Source organism: Oncorhynchus nerka, linkage group LG9a, assembly GCF_034236695.1.
Source record: "Oncorhynchus nerka isolate Pitt River linkage group LG9a, Oner_Uvic_2.0, whole genome shotgun sequence".
Classification (NCBI taxonomy): domain Eukaryota; kingdom Metazoa; phylum Chordata; class Actinopteri; order Salmoniformes; family Salmonidae; genus Oncorhynchus; species Oncorhynchus nerka.
In genome coordinates, this window is record NC_088404.1 from 41,156,049 (window position 1) to 41,176,392 (window position 20,344).

Genomic DNA, 20,344 nt, shown 5'->3' on the forward strand with positions numbered 1-20,344 from the left:
CGCGCAATGTTGCCTTTTATCCATCCAGTTATCCAACCACATCATTATCCAACCACATCATTTATAACTAGGGATGCAGCAGGGATAGTGCTATGACCTGGTCTAAAAGCCGACTGATGTACATTTAGAATACGTTTTCAAAAATAAGATCTTAGCTGAGAATGAATCAAAGATTGAAATATTTTAGCTAGACAAGAACATTTAGAAATAGGTCGGTAATAAGGGTCACCACCTTTGTGAATGGTTAGTACATGGGCCGCCTTCCAAACCAGTACCAGATATAATTGTTAGATAAATCATATGGGTTAATGATTCAGCAATCAGGGGGGCAGAGAGCTGCAGAGAAAATGGATCAAGCATATCAGCTCCAGTGGATTTTTTTTAACATCAATTTCAAGCAAGTTATCTAGCACATCAAGGATAGTAAATTGTTGAAATGAAAACAAACAAACGGGTTAACCATCGAGTCAGCTAGAGGCTAGCAGAGGGAAGAGCATTCGATTGACTGACCAGTGTAATGTGTAATGGGTCGTGCTAGTGTATTGCCTAATGTGAAAACAGTGTTATGAACGCACAACGAAAGGCTTTAAAACATGTAAGACTGGCTGCGTTACAAGTGCTACCAGTTTGGAGTTTTGTACTAAGATTTTTTTTTAATTCACCTAAGCGATAAAAACTAAAAACGTTTACTGCAGCCTTCAAGCTGCTCTAATATATTGAATCCAATCACTGATAACGCAGTTGGAATATTGACATTAAGATGAAATGGTATTAATTGCAATGCAACAGCCACATTCTGTAACGACTGCTGCAGTACGTCATGCTACGTGTCTGTGTGTACAGGTACCTGCGTCTGTCTGAGAGTAACATCAGAACTCTGCTCCAGCAGTGTAAGGACAGTGGCATCGATATGGACATCCATCCTCACATGAAAGACTCTGACATTGATATCAGCAAGCTATTCAAGGACTCTCGCCCTCCATCCCCGAGATGAGACACAGACACAGATAGACACACACAAATCATGAACACACACACGATAAATACATTCTTGTAAAGTTCAATGCGTACAGCCTCATAACTGTGATCTGTCCTCTCCAAAAAACAAAATACTTAAAATGTGTTGTCTTTTTTTGCTGTGTCTAAAATGAAAGCTATCCAAATTAATTTACAAATTCAACGAGTCAAGTCACGGGGGAAAAAAAACTCAACTTTACCAGAGATACTGTATATAATGACGAGATGGTCTTGTCTCCACCCTAACAATGAGAGTCGCTGAACCAAAGGCAGCTTATCGTGGTATTCCCACGTGGACAGATTTTGACAGGCATGGACCTCTCGCTTCACCGCTTCCTCTGGCTTGACTCAAACCTAACTTGTAAGTGCATGGTAAAATGTGACAGAATATGCAGTGTTTCCATTAGGCCACTAGAGGAAGCTGGTGAAGCAGCAGAGTGGTGGATCATCACCTGTCGGTCTCTGTCTGTCGGTCTCCTCACATCGATAGACCATTTCCAGCCTGAGCAGCTCCCATTGGCCCATCTGGATGTTCATCTATTGGCATAATCACAAACTACAGGAGATAGGTTTTCTTTTCTATTCGAAAGCGATGTTAACAACCACACTTGTACATATTTCTCACATTCTTTAACTATCATCTCCTGGTATTTTGAGGTTCTTTGTTGTATATAGACATGTAAAATCTAGCAATGATTATTTCAACAAATAAAGGGCAAAACAACTTCAGTTCAATTAATAGAGCTTTATTAAATCATACAGCAGATAAAAAACATTAAGGCAGACTAGCTGTGAGCAATAGTTGCATGATGGGAAGTAATAATTCAATTCAAGGCTGATCTGTTAATATAAAAAATGTCACATTATAAAGCCAGACAGAAAACCAAAAGCTGCTGGTATGAACCCAAAGATGAAAACACCATACTTATTAGAGCTAGGTGTATTATGGCTGCTTTCGAGCTGTCCAAGCGATTCAATGCAATGATGGACAGGAACTGTGTGTGTGTGTGGCAGGTTTTGACTTTGCAGCTGGCCTATCTAAGGGGAAATCGCTCAGTTCTGCCTCCAGGACAAGAGTCATGACAAAAGTCAACCTGCGTGTGCGTATGTGTCTGTGTGTGCATGCGTGCGTGCTGACAGGACTGTCTTTTATAAACATAGTTATGGGTAAGTCAGTAAAGTGCAGATATTTACCTTTTGAAGGTAGAAATAAGTTCATTAGAGTCTTCAAAATAAATAGCCTGCTGGTTGATCCTCCGCGGTTCTCTACTCTTACCTGACCAAATGAGTAGGGAAGAATCTGTGAACATCGTCACGTAGTTACTAGAGGTGAGGGACCTTTGTTTGAGTCAACGTTTCATTCCACCATGACTGATCTAAACATCATTTCAAAGCAAATTCCATTGAATCAAACAAATAAAATGGATACATTTAAAAGGCCAATACTTACTGTAGGTGAGACTTTTGGTTGTTTTCCCCCCAACTTAGGTAAGGAGCAATATGATTGCCTTCTTACATTAAGCTGAACTTGGATCCAGATGACAGCCTCTTTCTCTGTGTCATGTAAGACAATGCCTGAGAAGGCAACATGGTTTGTCCCCTGGAGAGCCCATCCTCCAGAAACCTCTTACACTGACACAATAAAATAACAGCTAATTGGTTAAGATATGTCAGGAGATACAAGCCCATTGGATGGAAGGATGAGCAGTTAACAGAAATGGGGTCACAAAAAGGACAAAAAATCTCCAAAGTCAACCCCAGATCTGCCACTGGACCTACTATTGCAAACAGAGTCTGACTGTGGACTGCTTCTCTCGCAACACTGAAAAAGCAAATAGCAAACAAAAGTAAATAACGGATGGAACTTGGAAGTATCTAGAAGGCCGCATTACTAGTGTCATTGCTGAGGTGCTGTGCCATGACAAGGAAGTATATACTGTAGGCGTGTTATAGTGTAAGGGGTAAGGAAGAGAGACACAGGAAGTGGGTGAAAAGCAGGAAAAACCCTTCCCAGTCTTAGCCCACAAGCCCAAAACCCCCACCCCACTGTCCTACTGGTCCAGAGAGTCCCAGAGCCCTTCACTCCATTTTCTTCGTCCATTCCATGTCATCACTCCGAGGTGTGTGACCTGTCACTCTCTCTATCAACCTCTCCATCCTCCGCCAGAAGCCCACCTTGTCCAGAGGGTAGTTCAACCACCCTGAGAAAGAGAGGGATGGAATGGGGGGGGGGAAAGAAAGATGAAAAGAGAGCGAGGGTATTTGGAAGAAATACATTAGGCAAGTTAACAAAAGGAAGATATCAAATGAAACATGCACACATCCCCCACACCACACTGTGTTCCAGGCAGCAGCAGATACAGAAGCTCTCAGAGGATCTTTGCTCCCTGCGGAGAGGAAGGAGATCTGGCTTTGGCACCAGAGTAATACACACACTTACAGTTATAAATATGTACCGCATCTCCACACACCATACATCACACAGGGCCTGCTGAACTCAAATACCTCACATCCACCCTGAGCCATGCTATAGAATCAGACACCCACTCCCAGGAGGGTTAGACATCAAATACGTTTTTATTATTACACATACACAGGAAGGAATGGAGCGAACACACGTGGTTGTACACGCACGCAAACCCACGCTCACACACACACACACACACGCACGCACGCACACACACACACCTGAACACTTTATTTGGATCCACAAAGATACTGGATGCAATGTAGGAATTGCCACACATACACACACAGATATACAGTATTGATAGAGAAATACACATTCAGGGATACAGTATATATAAGGACTGTGTGCACACACATCAAACAGCCTATAGAGATCCATACTGTACACACAGTACATACACATACAGTGAGGGCATACAGTGAGGGCATACAGTGAGTGCTGTGCATGCATACAGAGTAGAGTCTGTTGTGCGTGCAGTGTGTCTGCGGTCCCTCTGGTGAACCTCTCTCTCCAAGAGGAGAGCAAAGCAGCTCCATTTATTTGTTTGATTTCTCCTCTTTCTCCCCATGCAGGCCTATTTGTTAGCTCTGACAGCAGGTTAGCATTAAATATACATGGAGATTGTCAGCCACTGGCACACAAAGGCAGGCGGCAGGCCGCGGGGACCCAGGCAGGTGAGGTGGAGGAGTGGGGACAGAGCTGTGGGCCTCCCCTGTGGCCGCTCCCCCCCTCCACTCTACTCATCACAGCCCCCCACTGAGGTTAGGGACTATGAAGACGAGGGGAGGAGGGTGTCAGGAAGATTGTTCACACACACACACACGCACGCGTGCTCACGAACGCAAACGCGTGAGCTCACACACAAACACCCCTCTGCACACACACACATCTGTTTTCCATAGGGAGGTCAGGGTGACGCACAAGCATCCTCTCTCCAGTGCACTCTCTCAGACACACACTGAATACTCAATGTGGATCTCTTACTCGGGCCTATGCTTACAAACACATGCATAACCAAACAGATGGCTTTTCCATGTTATTTATATCTACCACCCACAGATGGAAGCCATCTTGAATGGATGGACCTTTCAATGGAAGACACCATTTGAAAATTCTTCTTGATTTATCGGTTTAGCCGTTAGCTCACCCGTGTTTAGTACGTTGTCATATGAACTTCTATGTTTTCTTCTAGTGGTAGGTCTAAATTGCAGTGTTCTTGGTAGGTGGATCCCTGCAATTTACCCATACTGTTCCACACTGCACTGCTGTAGAGGTCACTAATGTTTGATCAGTGACAATTCCTCTGCAAATATGCAGTGGCTTACTGTTAGTAGTCATGGTGATGCTGTGGTTACAGTAGGTGTTATGTCAGTAATGTTTTACAGTAGCCACAGTGATGCAGTAGTAACCAGTATGTCAGTACTGTAAAGCACAGTACTGTGTATTACCTGTGGCTATGCATTTTTAATAAGTATATTAGTTCAGTATTGTATAGTACCTCTTAGGTAATATACAGAGTAGTGTATCCGCTGAGTATACCAAACATTAGGAACACATTCCTAATGTTGAGTTGCACCCCCCCCCCCCTTTCCCCTCAGAACAGGCTCAATTAGTCTGGGCGTGGACTCTACAAGGTGTCGAAAGTGTTCCACAGGGATGCTGGCTCATGTTGACTCCAATGCTTCCCACAGTTGTGTCATGTTGGCTGGATGTCCTTCGGGTGGTGGACCATTCTTGATACAGGAAACTGTTGAGCGTGAAAAAGCCAGCAGAGTTGCAGTTCTTGACAGAAACCTGTGCGCCTGGCACCTACTACCATACCCCATTCAAAGGCACATCAATATTTTGTCTATTTGGATAGCTTTCATTTTAGACACAGCAAAAAAAGGAGAGGACAATCAATGTCTCAATTGTCACAAGGTTGAAACATCCTTCTTTGACCTGTCTCCTCCCCTTCATCTACACTGATTGAAGTGACATCAATAAGGGATCATAGCTTTCACCTGGATTCACCTGGTCAGTCTATGTCATGGAAAGAGCAGGTATTCTTAATGTTTTGTATCCTCAGTGTAGTACCTGAAGTGATAAAGTAGTAGGCGGTATGTCAGTACAGTATTGTACAGTACCTGTGGTGATGCAGTAGTAGGTCTCGTGAGGGGACACGTGGTGGATGCGGTGGTGTTTCCGTGGTAACACCAGGTGACAGTCCTGTAGCAGCGTCACCCAGCGGGGAAGACCAAAGTAGGAGTGAGACCACTTGTGGATCTGATTGGTCAACGTCACAAAGACTGCCAGTGCAAACACAAAGCACTGCCAGGGGTAGGTCTCTGCTAGGGCATCTGAGAGAGAGAGAGGGATTTGTTGTTGATGGAGAGAATTGTGACATTCATTTAAAATGACAAGGTGGTTTCAGTACATGAAGCATCTTCACATGTAAATGAGTTTATACTATTTATACCGCCCAATTTGTACTATTTAAGGTATTCACTTGCAAGTATGAAACAGTACCATATTATCAGCATATTTTGGAGAACCAGTGTTGGTGAGATGACTAGAAAGGCTATAAAGTTGTGGTGAAGTCTGGTTTGTTTGGCTCCAATCTCACACTGGTCTTGCATGTTCCTCCATGTCCCCCTCTTCACTCACCCTGACACTCAGCGAGCAGCAGACATGATAGGTGTGGATGTCACCCTGTCCCCTCGCAAGGCTTACCTGCCCTCTGCCCCGTCTTTGTCTCCTCTTACTGTGACACAGCTCATGACAGGGTCAGTGACCTCCGGCTCGCTCCGAGCCACCCTGAAGCCCTGACATCATGTCTCTCGTAAAACACATCACCCTGTCATGGTCTGAGAGTAACCCGCGTCTGTCTATCTGTCTACAGCTCCACATTGTGTCACACACACATACTTTATGGATGAGACCTTGTTCAGGTTGTAATGCATGGGTGTGTGTGTCCATCCCCTCTCTCTCTCTCACCTGGCTGGTACGTCAGGAACTTGTAGGCCATATGTGCCAGGGGCAGTATTGTAAGCATGCAGTTGTCCCCATTGGTCTCTATGAAGTCATGTCGAGTGATGGCTGTGGGGTCAATGTGGTGTTCCCGGAATGGGCGGATGAATGCCTGGAGGAAAAGAGAACAAGATAGAGGAGGAGGGGAGGTAGTTAGAGGAATATCATTATGATAATTCACTTACATCTGAATATTCAGTGTAATCCAATCATGTAAGACACAAGGTAAGATGGGCTATCTATTGCAGTCACAGACAGATGTCTACCTAGTCTGTACCTCCTCATTATCTGAGGGGCAACAAAATACCAAAGATTTCCCAAAACAATAAAATGATCATCAGATGTTGTTACTGGTTCAAATCCGGGTCGAAGGGCCATGGCAAATATTGGAACTTGTGCTAGCTTGGTAGGAGTAGCTTTCACAGTGCTGTGTCCATTAAAACACAGTGTTGTGTCCATTAAAACACAGTGTTGTGTCCATTAAAACACAGTGTTGTGTCCATTAAAACACAGTGTTTTGTCCATTAAAACACAGTGTTGTGTCCATTAAAACACAGTGCTGTGTCCATTAAAACACAGTGCTGTGTCCATTAAAACACAAGTGTTGTGTCCATTAAAACACAGTGTTGTGTCCATTAAAACACAGTGTTGTGTCCATTAAAACACAGTGTCGTGTCCATTAAAACACAGTGTCGTGTCCATTAAAACACAGTGTCGTGTCCATTAAAACACAGTGTCGTGTCCATTAAAACACAGTGTCGTGTCCATTAAAACACAGTGTCGTGTCCATTAAAACACAGTGCCGTGTCCATTAAAACACAGTGTTGTGTCCATTAAAACACAGTGCTGTGTCCATTAAAACACAGTGCTGTGTCCATTAAAACACAGTGTTGTGTCCATTAAAACACAGTGCTGTGTCCATTAAAACACAGTGTTGTGTCCATTAAAACACAGTGTTGTGTCCATTAAAACACAGTGCTGTGTCCATTAAAACACAGTGTTGTGTCCATTAAAACACAGTGCTGTGTCCATTAAAACACAGTGCTGTGTCCATTAAAACACAGTGTTGTGTCCATTAAAACACAGTGTTGTGTCCATTAAAACATAGGGAAGAGATGCTGAAGGATGTAAGGATTGGAAGCTATATTATGTAAGTCGTCAGGGGGTGTGTTATGGTTGGGAATGGGATTTTTTACATAAATCCTAAACCCTGGAGTGAGACATGATAACCTGTGTTCGAGCAAGGATTCCAAAACTTTTTTGGCCCATGTCCCCATTTTCATATCTGAAAATTGTCACGACCCCAACCATGTAAAGAACATATGTAATTAACAGTCAGTGTTGACTTGTTTATTTGGGGCTATGACAGTCTATTGAAAAACATTCTAACAGTATTTCTGATTGTATTCTCAACTCACCATCATTAATGTGGGGCTATGACAGTCTATTGAAAAACATTCTAACAGTATTTCTGATTGTATTCTCAACTCACCATCATGTCATTTTAATGTGGGGCTATGACAGTCTATTGAAAAACATTCTAACAGTATTTCTGATTGTATTCTCAACTCACCATCATGTCATTTTAATGTGGGGCTATGACAGTCAATTGCAAATGAGTCTGACATAATTATCTCACCACCACTAATAAGATGGGTGTGCTTGATGCATGTCATGTCGGAACTTCTCAAAGTCAGGGGGTGTGGTCGACAGTGCACACCTCTTCTCTGCTGTCACATCCAACCTGGATCAATATTAGGTTTCAATGCAGACGAGAGCACTGAATCCAACTTCACACATATATGAGCTGGCAAAGGATACCATGAGTTCTATGGTGCTTTCAAGACAACTGGGAACTCTGAAAAATAAGAGGTCAGATCATGATGTCAGTGAACTTCAGGTTGTAAAGTCTGAGCTCTAGAAAGAGGCCCAAGTTCCCAAGTTGGAATTCTGAGTTGGATAACTTATTTTTCCCAGTCCGAGCTTGTTTTTTCAGAATTCCCAGTTGTCTTCAACGCACTGAAGTCGTAATTCTGAGATTCCCGAGTTCCCAGTTATTTTGAACGCGGCATTAATGCTCAGAGGGAGACAGCAGGGTATTCCCTTTCAGTCCGAACCAAAAATCTTCCGCAATGATCTATGAATGTATTGTCTGCAGCATTCGGTCACATGACAGCTCAATCAGCTGTTTCATTTCACTTACCGGTATGTCAACTGAGCCAAGATCACAGTCAAATGGATTGGGAAGTAGGTCCCAAAGTGCTCTTCCAAGTGCTGGAGGTGAGCAGCCATCACTCATGTGGGACACTTACTGATGCTGTGTTCTGTTAGAAACAAGCACAGCCGAGGGAAGGGGACATGGTTCGCTTTGAAAGACTCTCTCTCCAATAAGAATTCTTTCCGGCCTCCCGAGTGGGGCAATGCTCTAAGGAACTGCATCGCAGTGCCAGAGGCATCACTACAGACCCAGGTTCAGTCCCGTGCTGTGTTGCAGCTGGCCGCAACCGGGAGTCCCATGAGGGGAGGGTTTGGCCGGCTGGGATTTCCTTGTTCCATCGCGCTCTAGAGACTCCTTGTGGCGGGCCCGGGCGCATGCACGCTAACTGCAGTCACCAGTTGTACGGTGGAGCCCCGACACATTGGTGCGGCTGGCTTCCGGGTTAAGCGAGCAGTGTGTCAAAAAGCAGTGTGGCCTGGCAGGGTCGTGTTTCAGACGACGCAATGCCAACGACTTTCGCCTCTCCCAAGTCCATATGGTAGTTTCAGCGATGGGACAAGACTGTAACTACCAATTGGATATCACGAAATTGGGGAGAAAAAGGGGTAAAAATAAATTCAAAGAAAATCTTTCCAACACTCCCCCTTGATAACCACGAGCCATGGTGTGAAATATAACATTGTCATGCTCTCACCCCATATCTCCACATAGATTTGCGAACAGGCGTGTGCTCAATGGATGTGGTTGATGTAGTTAAAGTTGTTTCGGTGTAACGTACAATGTGTGTAACGGTTTTCTATTGGTGAAGGAGAGTCGGACCAAAATGCAGCGTGTAGATTGCGATCCATGTTTAATGAAAAAACACACGTAAACACGAATCAATACAAAAAACAATAAACGTAACGAAAACCGAAACAGCCTAAACTGGTGCAAACTAACAGTAGCTAGTTACAAGGACACAAGGACAGGACAATCACCCACAATAAAACCAAAGAATATGGCTGCCTAAATATGGTTCCCAATCAGAGACAACGATAACCACCTGCCTCTGATTGAGAACCACTCCAGACAGCCATAGACTTTCCTAGAACACCCTACTAAGCTACAATCCCACTAACATACACACCAAAACCCCCAGACAAAACACACCACAATAGAAAAACTCCATGCCACACCCTGGCCTGACCCAATACATGAAGAAAAACACAAAATACTTAGACCAGGGCGTGACAATGTGTCCATATGGCAGAGGGAGACACAATCATAACTAGAGTGAAGAGGCCTGCCCACCGTCCCGCCATAGATGGAGCCCCACCTGGGCAAAAAGCCCACCATTCAATTCCATCGAATCGGTTTCGTCAATATAGCCACACAGCACACTGAACATCCCCTGTGCTGTTTCATGCTCGGGAATCATGAGACATAACAAGATGTTGTGAATAGAATCCGCCGGCATGTGTAGAGGAAAAAAGTCAATGCATGGGCATCTTGGCCCTCACAGCTAACATCCATTTGGAGAGCAGAAGCTGAGGAGTTTGAGTCGTTCGGTCAGTTTTCATTTCATTTCTAGCAATAGCACACATTCTTCACTCAACAGTGTTATCTGACGAAGGCAGTGATGTGAGTTGCTGTGCCTCTGTCTCCCCACTCATTGTTTTCACCATATCAATTGCAGGTGGTAATATCAAAGTCTCTGCAATAGTGTGTGGTTACATAGCGTAGCGGGCTTAGCCATTCACCGTGGGAATGATTCAAGAGCAACGGTCAAGTACGACCTTTTCCCATTATCTAAGGGTGCTCTCTGGTTGAATTGTATCGTTCAGATTTGAATACATTTCATGTCAGGCGACACCACGTAGTTTGGGAACCACTGGGTTAGAGGTTGGAGTTGGTCTCACAGTTAAACTCATGACTGCCCTGTAGAGGAGTGTACATGAAAGCTGGAGGGGAAGCCTCTCCATCACACTAAAGGGACCAGAGAGATAACTTGCTATAAAACTACTGGCTCTGATCCAGCATCATAATAAACCTTGTAACAGCGTGGGTGTCACTCACAACCAGCACCTCGCTAAGCTGAGACAGACACCTGCTTGTAACAGCGTGGGTGTCACTCACAACCAGCACCTCGCTAAGCTGAGACAGACACCGGCTTGTAACAGAGTGGGTGTCACTCACAACCAGCACCTCGCTAAGCTGAGACAGACACCTGCTTGTAACAGCGTGGGTGTCACTCACAACCAGCACCTCGCTAAGCTGAGACAGACACCTGCTTGTAACAGCGTGGGTGTCACTCACAACCAGCACCTCGCTAAGCTGAGACAGACACCTGCTTGTAACAGCGTGGGTGTCACTCACAACCAGCACCTCGCTAAGCTGAGACAGACACCTGCTTGTAACAGCGTGGGTGTCACTCACAACCAGCACCTCGCTAATCTGAGACAGACACCTGCTTGTAACAGCGTGGGTGTCACTCACAACCAGCACCTCGCTAAGCTGAGACAGACACCTGCTTGTAACAGCGTGGGTGTCACTCACAACCAGCACCTCGCTAAGCTGAGACAGACACCTGCTTGTAACAGCGTGGGTGTCACTCACAACCAGCACCTCGCTAAGCTGAGACAGACACCTGCTTGTAACAGCGTGGGTGTCACTCACAACCAGCACCTCGCTAAGCTGAGACAGACACCTGCTTGTAACAGCGTGGGTGTCACTCACAACCAGCACCTCGCTAAGCTGAGACAGACACCTGCTTGTAACAGCGTGGGTGTCACAAATGAAAGGGACAGAGGGAGAGAATCGCATGAGCACAAAGAGAAAATACACAATGAAGGTAATTTATTTCCCACATAAAAAGAGGAATCTTTTGGCGACAAATTACCATAGTGTGTCACTGACGGTAAAAAGTAATTATCCTGTGTTTGTGGGCAGAACTCAATCACATGTATATCTGAGGACACATTGAGACACTGCTGGAGCAAGGGACACTATCTGTCAATATTTTGACAATTCTGTTCCTCTCCGTTCCTCTCGTTCTCTTCTCCCAGTCTGTCTGTGAGATTAAAGGAGTGGTAAACCCCAGACGCACACAGAGCGGGTGTGTGGACTCCTCGGCACACAGAGCGGGTGTGTGGACTCCTCGGCACACAGAGCGGGTGTGTGGACTCCTCGGCACACAGAGCGGGTGTGTGGACTCCTCGGCACACAGAGCGGGTGTGTGGACTCCTCGGCACACAGAGCGGGTGTGTGGACTCCTCGGCACACAGAGCGGGTGTGTGGACTTCTCGGCACACAGAGCGGGTGTGTGGACTCCTCGGCACACGGAGCGGGTGTGTGGACTCCTCGGCACACAGAGCGGGTGTGTGGACTCCTCGGCACACAGAGCGGGTGTGTGGACTCCTCGGCACACTGCAGCCACCCCGAGTCACACCAGCACTAATCCCACATCGTTTAACGGCCTGCCTCGCCTGCCTTTCACTAATCAAGACTCACATCTACCATCGTCCTGGTTACCCGGCCATGGAAAGGAAATGTCCCTCCCCTCACCCTCGACTATGGACTGAACTGGTTGAAGACGTTCAATTAGTTTTTTCTCCTCTAATCACTGTCATTAATGATTCTCCCTCAAGTGAACTTTTTCTGTTTGAACCTTGGGACAAAACGGCGTATCCATCCGCTAAGTGTTTCCTTTAATCTGCTGGTTAAGGGTCTTAAAGCACTCCTTTCTAGATGTCTGTAAATTCCCCCGCTCTTTTTGAAGTCCGATCGTTCCCAGGTGGTGAATCCTAATTATCCCAGACAGCGAAAGGATCGACAGCGAGCAGCGGCCATGTTACAGAGTCAGAGCAGTAAGCGCTGCACGGCGGGGCGGCAGGCTGAACAGGGACTGAGCCGTTCTGGAACTCCAACCAGACAGGCTGCTGATGAAAGGAGTGCAGGCAGCAGGCCCGGGCCCCTTAGCTGGAACTACAGGGGGCAGGCAGTCTGCTCTGCTAGGACGGCCCCCCTCTGCCTCACCAGGGCACAGGTATGTTTGAGGAATATATTACAGAGGAGAACAAGGCCTTTGTTGCAGTACAGTAACATACAGCAGCCAACATGTAGGCCCCTACACATCTTTAAGAAAGGTCCCTGTCTAACAATTGGGCTATTTACCTATTTGTTTTTGCTTAATTGTACACCTTTAACACTAGGTGTCGAGGTGTTCAGAATGTATATTCCTTTACATTATCTCTGATATTCCTAGTGATGTGTAGTCTAATATGTGGTGAGTCATTCCTGTCATTTCAGAAAGCCATAACACCCACCATCTCAGATTGTTCTGAAATCTTTTCTGTAATATGACGACCCTCCCACTCTGTTTGCCAAATTATTTCTCTTTACTCTTGTTTTCCTTCAATCGGATGTCGGTGGGCCGAGCCGGGAGGTTCGTCAGCGAAATGGTACACACCTGGGTGAGTGGATGCGTGCATAGATGGTGATAATGAGGGGTGTTGAGAGGTGCCAAAACAAATGAACACAAAGTAGCCCCAAAATGCCACAACCAAAAATAACAGTGTGTCTGCTTGGAGAGTCTCCTCGATGTATGGGGGAAAGGTGTATTCATCCCCGAGACACACCCTCTCCCAGGTGTGTCCCATTTCGCTGACGACCCTCCCCCATAAAACCGGGGACCACCAAGGACCACCAAGGACCATAGCAGTAATTAGAAACAGATAAGATAAGCATTCCTGCAACATTCTTAAGTTGATAGACTATTTGAACTCTGAAAAATTAAGCTAATTGATTGCACCCAAATTGTCCATTTCAATTTATAGATCTCATATAATATAATGGATAAAAAAGGGCAGTTGCAGGAACAGCGGCTTCTAGTGGGCAAAACCTGGTACTTTCACTTCATCTATGGGAAAAATGCAAGCGACATCAATGGCTAATTTCTCTGAACAGGGAAGAATCACAGCTTGTAAGTCATAGAGAACTGATACTGTACACTGGTCATTGTGGTGGGCTTTGACCATTTATTTGGATTGCTCACATTTGAATTATTGTTAAGAACAGTTTCTTGTGCAAATCGGATGTTGGGTACTACATTTATTGAATATTATATGAATCCTATAGTTGAAAGTGCCAAATTGGGTGCAATCAATTAGCTTAATTTCTCAGAGATCAAATGATATATATATATAAAATAATGTTGCAGAAATGCTTATCTTTTCTGTTTCTAACCACAGAAACAATTTCAGAACAATCGAAGACGGTGGGTGTCAAACCTCTATTGTGCTTTTTGAGATAGAATGACTCTGGTACTGTCTGTACACCTGACTTCACCACACAGCTGTGCTTTGGTCATAGAAACAGTCTGTTTACAGTCAAAATGCGATACATAATATAATGTACGCAGAATAACATAAATCACTGTGAAGATCAGTGATGCCATTACACATACTGATCATAAGCAGAGCTGGAGATTAAAATGCCAATTCCTTTTCTCCCCCTGTCCCCACTGACCCCTGACCCCTGACAATAGAACAATAAACCCCATCATCAGCAGATATACACACAGACCCAGCGATTCATCACCTCAAAGACGACACCCACCACACTGCACAACATAAGGGCCAGGTGCTCTTTTAATTGGACAGGATAAGAGTGACCTTTTCTTTAATTGGGAGAGGGGAGCATGGCCAAGTTGTGCTCATGCATTAATACGGAGCCCAGGGTGCTGGAACCCCAGCCCCAGAGGAGTGGGTGGGGTGGCTGTGGTGGTGGTGGTGAGGGGGGGGCAGGCAGAAATGTACAGTAGTGGTATATCCTGAGGGATAGAGAATGACATTTTGCTTAGAGTGGCCAAGGGAGGATGAACCACAAAAGACCAACAAAATCCAGAGCTACTGTATGGTAATAACCCTGGATGGCTGTGCCCTTCACACAACTGGGGTGTAGGGGGGACAGGAAGGGGGAGACTGGCTGGTTGTGGCCTTCTCAGCACAGGTGCAGGACGGTGGGTGTGCTGGGCGGTGGTTTGCAGAAGTACAGGTAATGTATACAGACAGTGTAGGTGTGACCACTGATATAGCTCATTGAGAAATGGGATTACATTATGTTTTGCCTAACAATCCCTCATATGACTGATATGTACAGGATAAAAACAGGATTTTAGAAATGTTTGTAAACTTTTTGAAAATGAAATACAGAAATATCTAATTTACATAAGTATCCACACCCCTGAGTCGATACATGTTAGAATCACCTTAGGCAGCGATTACAGCGGTGAGTATTTCTGGGTAAATCTAAGAGCTTTGCACACCTGGATTGTACAATATTTCCCCATTATTCTTTAAAAAATGCATTATTCTTTTTAAAAATTATACAAGCTCTGTCAAATGGGTTGTCGATCATTGCTAGAGAACCATTTTTTACCATAGATTTTTAAGCATATTTAAGTCAAAACTGTAATTCGGCCACTCAGGAACATTCACTATCTTCTTCGGTGTAGATTTGGCCTTGTTTTAGGTTATTGTCCTGCTGAAAGGGGAATTCATCTCCCAGTGTCTGGTGAAAAGCAAACTGAACCAGGTTTTCCTCTAAGATTTTGCCTGTGCATAGCTCCCCAGTCCTTATCAATTACAATTATACCCATACCATGATGCAGCCACCACTATGCTTGGAAATATGGAGAGTGGTACTCTGTGTTTCATTGGATTTGTCCAAAACAAAAACAGCAAAAAAGTTAATTGCGTTGCCACTTTTTGGGCAGTATTAATTTATCTTCGTAGTGACTGGGTGCTCAAATGGAAATTCAATGTTTGCTTCTTCTTTTTCGCCCCATCTACCAATAGGTGGCCTTCTTTGTGAGGCATTGGAAAACCTCTCTGGTCTTTGTGGTTGAATCTGTTTGAAATTCACTGCTCGACCTTACTATCTGTATTGTATGTGTGGGGTACAGAGCTGAGTTAGTCATTCAAAAATCATGTTGAACACTATTATTGCACACATTGTGAATCCATGCAACTTATTATGTTACTTGTTAAGCACACTTTTACTCCTGAACTTATTTAGGCTTGTCATAACAAAGGGTTTGAATACTTTTTGACTCAAGGTATTTCAGCTTTTCACTTTTTTATTCATTTGTAAAAAAAAAAAAAAAAAAAGCCAAAAATTCCACTTTGGCATTATGGGGTATTGTGTAGGCGAGTGACACAATCTACATTTAATCCATTTTGAATTCAGGCTTTAACACAACAAAATGTGGAAAAAGTCAAGGGGTGTGAATACTTTCTGAAGGCACTATAGTAATTTGTAATCCTTCTCAAGAGTCAAATGATGAGTCTAAGGTCTGGGAAAGACCTTGAACTCAGAACCCTGTCCCTTACCTTCCCAAGGACAGGGATGTCCACAGAGCCCCAGGTGTCTGCTCCCCAGTGCACCATACCAGATGCAAAGTCCGCCATCACTATCCCCATTACTGTAGTGGGGAACAAAGGAGGGAAAAGTATTTTACCAAATCTTTTGCCATAATATCAGACAACAAATGTTTTGGAGACGTAATGTAATTGCAGACTATTTCAAGGTCATTTCAAACAGAAACCAAAAAAATGTGTTAGAGAAACTCACGGATGCCCAAGATGATTTTGTAGATGTGCACAGTGGAGAAGTTGAGGAGAAGGAAGGAGAGGTTGATGATGAAGAGAGAGAGGCACAGAACTACACTGATCCATTCCTGCAGTCGCTTACCTGAGGAAGACAGCAAATCGCACAACATTACACATTACCTGAGGAAGACAACAAATCACACAACATTACATGGGTCAAAAACGTTCCACAGGGATACTGGCTGGCCCATGTTGACTTCAAAGCTTCCCACAGTTGTGTCACGTTGGTTGGATGCCTTTTGGGTGGTGGATTATTCTTGATACACACGGGAAACTGTTGAACGTGAAAAAAACAGCAGCATTGCAGTTCTTGAATCAAACCGGTGCACCTGGCACCTACTACCAAACCCTGCACTGAAATCTTTTCTCTTTCCCATTCACCCTCTGAATGGCACACATACACAATCCGTGTCTCAATTCTCTTGAGTCTTAAAAATCCGTATTTAACCGGTCTCCTCCCCTTCATCTATTCACCTGGCCAGCCTGTCATGGTATGAGCAGATATTGTTCATGTTTTGTGCGGTCAGTGTGAATACAAAGATACTGCATAACAGATACAGTAATAAAGCTACAGAAACTCAAAAGTACATTTTCACTTTCACTGAACAATTGTGCTGATGACTACATTCTGAAGAGAGGGTAGAGTAACTTTCTTCCATTCAGGGGACCTGTCCTGTGATCTACGGTGTTAATGAGCAGAGAGAGGTCAGCCCTGCTACCAGGAGAACATCCCTCGGAGCTCTGTAGGGTCATGGGGTCATCCGCTGGTGGCGCCGCCACATCTTTGTCTGTCCACCACAGTCTGTGTGTGTCCCATCAACCACAGTGTTAAGAGGTAATCGGTTCGATGAAGACAAGTGTATGCCGAGGCTGGAGTCGTGAACCCTCGTGTGTGGAGCAGCGGTGACACAGCTCTAAACTCACAGGTCAGGGTGGGCGGACCTCCGTGTCGCCACTCTGCCCCAGCGGGGGGGTTAGTGAATAATTCAGCAGGCTACGGAGGGGTGCGGAGTTGCTTAAGCCGGAGCTAGCCGCCCACTCCTGTACTGGACCTCATCACCACATCCACGGAGACTCCCTGATCCCTCTCCCTCTGCTTCCTTCTCACACTATACCTCTCAATTCAGATTTACTTATTTTCTTTCTTTACCTTTTAACCTTTGTGTCGCTGTCCCTCACTCTCTTCTCCATATCCAGTGCTTCTTTCTTTTTCCTTTTCTGTGGATGCAAAGCTTCAAGTGCCACAGTGAAGCCAGGCCATCTGAAACTTTAATGCCATTAGACTTTCCTAATGCAGTAGATTGGCGTGCTTGGAGTTAATGGGATATTGATGACAGATTTGAATAAAGCCTCACAGGCTCAACTGACACCAATAACCTAAACCAAGTTAACCAACCAGTCCAATACTCATGGGAATATTAGTTTCACACCTCCCTCTCACAAGACATAGATCTGGCCCTCAATCATCACAGAAGAGTCCACACACAACCCTTCACCTGTGTACTGTCTCATCTCTCACACAGCACTTGTTTAAGCTGTGTCCGGTACTGATGATGGAGGACACTGGAATGTTCCTAGCTGTTATGAGCTGCTCTAAATGAAACAGATTAATCAAGTGAGAAGCATCCAGGTGTGCACGCTCTGTATGGAGGCGAGGCCAGGTGTGATGTGTCCAGCTGTGGAGGCCAGATGTGGAGGCCAGGTGGGCTGTGACCAGCTGTGGAGGCCGGATGTGGAGGCCAGGTGGGCTGTGACCAGCTGTGGAGGCCAGGTGTGCTGTGACCAGCTGTGAAGGACAGGTAGGCTGTGGCCAGCTGTGTAGGCCAGATGTGGAGGCCAGGTGGGCTGTGACCAGCTGTGAAGAACAGGTGGGCTGTGGCCAGCTGTGAAGAACAGGTGGGCTGTGGCCAGCTGTGGAGGCCAGATGTGGAGGCCAGGTGGGCTGTGACCAGATGTGGAGGCCAGGTGGGCTGTGACCAGCTGTGAAGAACAGGTGGGCTGTGGCCAGCTGTGAAGAACAGGTGGGCTGTGGCCAGCTGTGGAGGCCAGATGTGGGCCAGATGTGGAGGCCAGATGTGGAGGCCAGGTGGGCTGTGACCAGCTGTGAAGAACAGGTGGGCTGTGGCCAGCTGTGGAGGCCAGATGTGGAGGCCAGATGTGGAGTGTGGAGGCCAGGTGGGCTGTGACCAGCTGTGAAGAACAGGTGGGCTGTGACCAGCTGTGAAGAACAGGTGGGCTGTGGCCAGCTGTGGAGGCCAGATGTGGAGGCCAGGTGGGCTGTGACCAGCTGTGAAGAACAGGTAGGCTGTGGCCAGCTGTGGAGGCCAGGTGGGCTGTGACCAGCTGTGAAGAACAGGTAGGCTGTGGCCAGCTGTGGAGGCCAGATGTGGAGGCCAGGTGGGCTGTGACCAGCTGTGGAGGCCAGATGTGGAGGCCAGGTGGGCTGTGACCAGCTGTGGAGGCCAGGTGGGCTGTGACCAGATGTGGAGGCCAGGTGGGCTGTGACCAGCTGTGAAGGACAGGTAGGCTGTGGCCAGCTGTGAAGAACAGGTGGGCTGTGGCCAGCTGTGGAGGCCAGGTGGGCTGTGACCAGCTGTGAAGAACAGGTGGGCTGTGGCCAGCTGTGGAGGCCAGATGTGGAGGCCAGGTGGGCTGTGACCAGCTGTGGAGGCCAGGTGGGCTGTGACCAGATGTGGAGGCCAGGTGGGCTGTGACCAGCTGTGAAGGACAGGTAGGCTGTGGCCAGCTGTGAAGAACAGGTGGGCTGTGGCCAGCTGTGGAGGCCAGGTGGGCTGTGACCAGCTGTGAAGAACAGGTGGGCTGTGGCCAGCTGTGGAGGCCAGGTGGGCTGTGACCAGCTGTGAAGGACAGGTAGGCTGTGGCCAGCTGTGTAGGCCAGATGTGGAGGCCAGGTGGGCTGTGACCAGCTGTGAAGAACAGGTAGGCTGTGGCCAGCTGTGGAGGCCAGATGTGGAGGCCAGATGTGGAGGCCAGGTGGGCTGTGACCAGCTGTGGAGGCCAGGTGGGCTGTGACCAGATGTGGAGGCCAGGTGGGCTGTGACCAGCTGTGGAGGCCAGGTGGGCTGTGACCAGATGTGGAGGCCAGGTGTGTCGTGGCCAGCTGTGGAGGCCAGCTGTGGAGGCCAGATGTGCTGTGGCCAGCTGTGGAGGATGGGCGTGCAGCAGAGGCTCCTGCAGAGGAATGCCTTCAGAGCCTGGCAGGCCTCTACCACTTACCCACTATCTGACCTCACTTCTTACACTGGGATGCTAACAAAGTGTGTAAGAGATCCTTTAAAAAGTCTGTAATTCTTGCAGGATGTGATCCAACATTTAAGAGATGGTACCTTTTATCAAGGGGGGAGAAACCTAATACTACAGAACATATATGGACTATGCTTCCCACAGTTGTGTCAAGTTGGTTGGATGTCCTTTGGATGGTGGACCATTCTTGATACACACAGGAAACTGTTGAGCGTGAAAAACCAGTGAAAACTCAGTATAACAGAAACTTTGTCCCAAGATAATATATAGACCACACCATTTACAGGAAGGCTAATAGCACCATAGGTTTGTTGTCTCCACACTAAATATGACACAATTTCTACCATTCTGTCAATTTCACACATCCCCCACACACACCCACACATACCCAGGGTTGAGCATTCGGGCCACTGTCAGGTGATCTGCATCAGCCCTTGGATCCCTGATGAGAGGAGAAACTAGGCCAGGCCTCGACAGAGCAAACGCACGCAGCCAGAAACACAGTCCCCCTGTCCATAGGACCAGAGTGGTGTGCTCATTAATACAGTCCTGACAACAACATGCTCCCTGGCAACCCCTCTTCCATCGCTCACACCAGCAGCCCCCGACTCCGCACGCTGGCATGGAATTAACCTGGGAGAGGCGGGAGATGAGGAAAGGGGGGTGCTAATAGGCTGAAATTAATCAACGACGCCTGATTCGGCGCAGAGGGACGGC

The 20,344-nt window shown here is 46.4% G+C and overlaps 1 protein-coding gene across 1 annotated transcript in view; it reads right to left on the reverse strand.

Moving 5' to 3' along the window:
* Positions 1 to 1,747: 1,747 nt before the first annotated feature.
* The window catches only part of si:ch211-212o1.2 (uncharacterized protein LOC492735 homolog), a 44,903-nt gene continuing 26,306 nt past the window's right edge, over positions 1,748 to 20,344 (reverse strand). The window contains exons 3-7 of the mRNA XM_029668158.1: positions 16,326 to 16,445; positions 16,085 to 16,176; positions 6,464 to 6,608; positions 5,614 to 5,826; positions 1,748 to 3,218 (exon numbers count right to left, since the gene is read on the reverse strand). Of these exons, the coding sequence (XP_029524018.1) occupies positions 3,097 to 3,218; positions 5,614 to 5,826; positions 6,464 to 6,608; positions 16,085 to 16,176; positions 16,326 to 16,445 (692 nt within the window). The 3' untranslated portion in view covers positions 1,748 to 3,096. The remainder of the gene's footprint in view (positions 3,219 to 5,613; positions 5,827 to 6,463; positions 6,609 to 16,084; positions 16,177 to 16,325; positions 16,446 to 20,344) is intronic.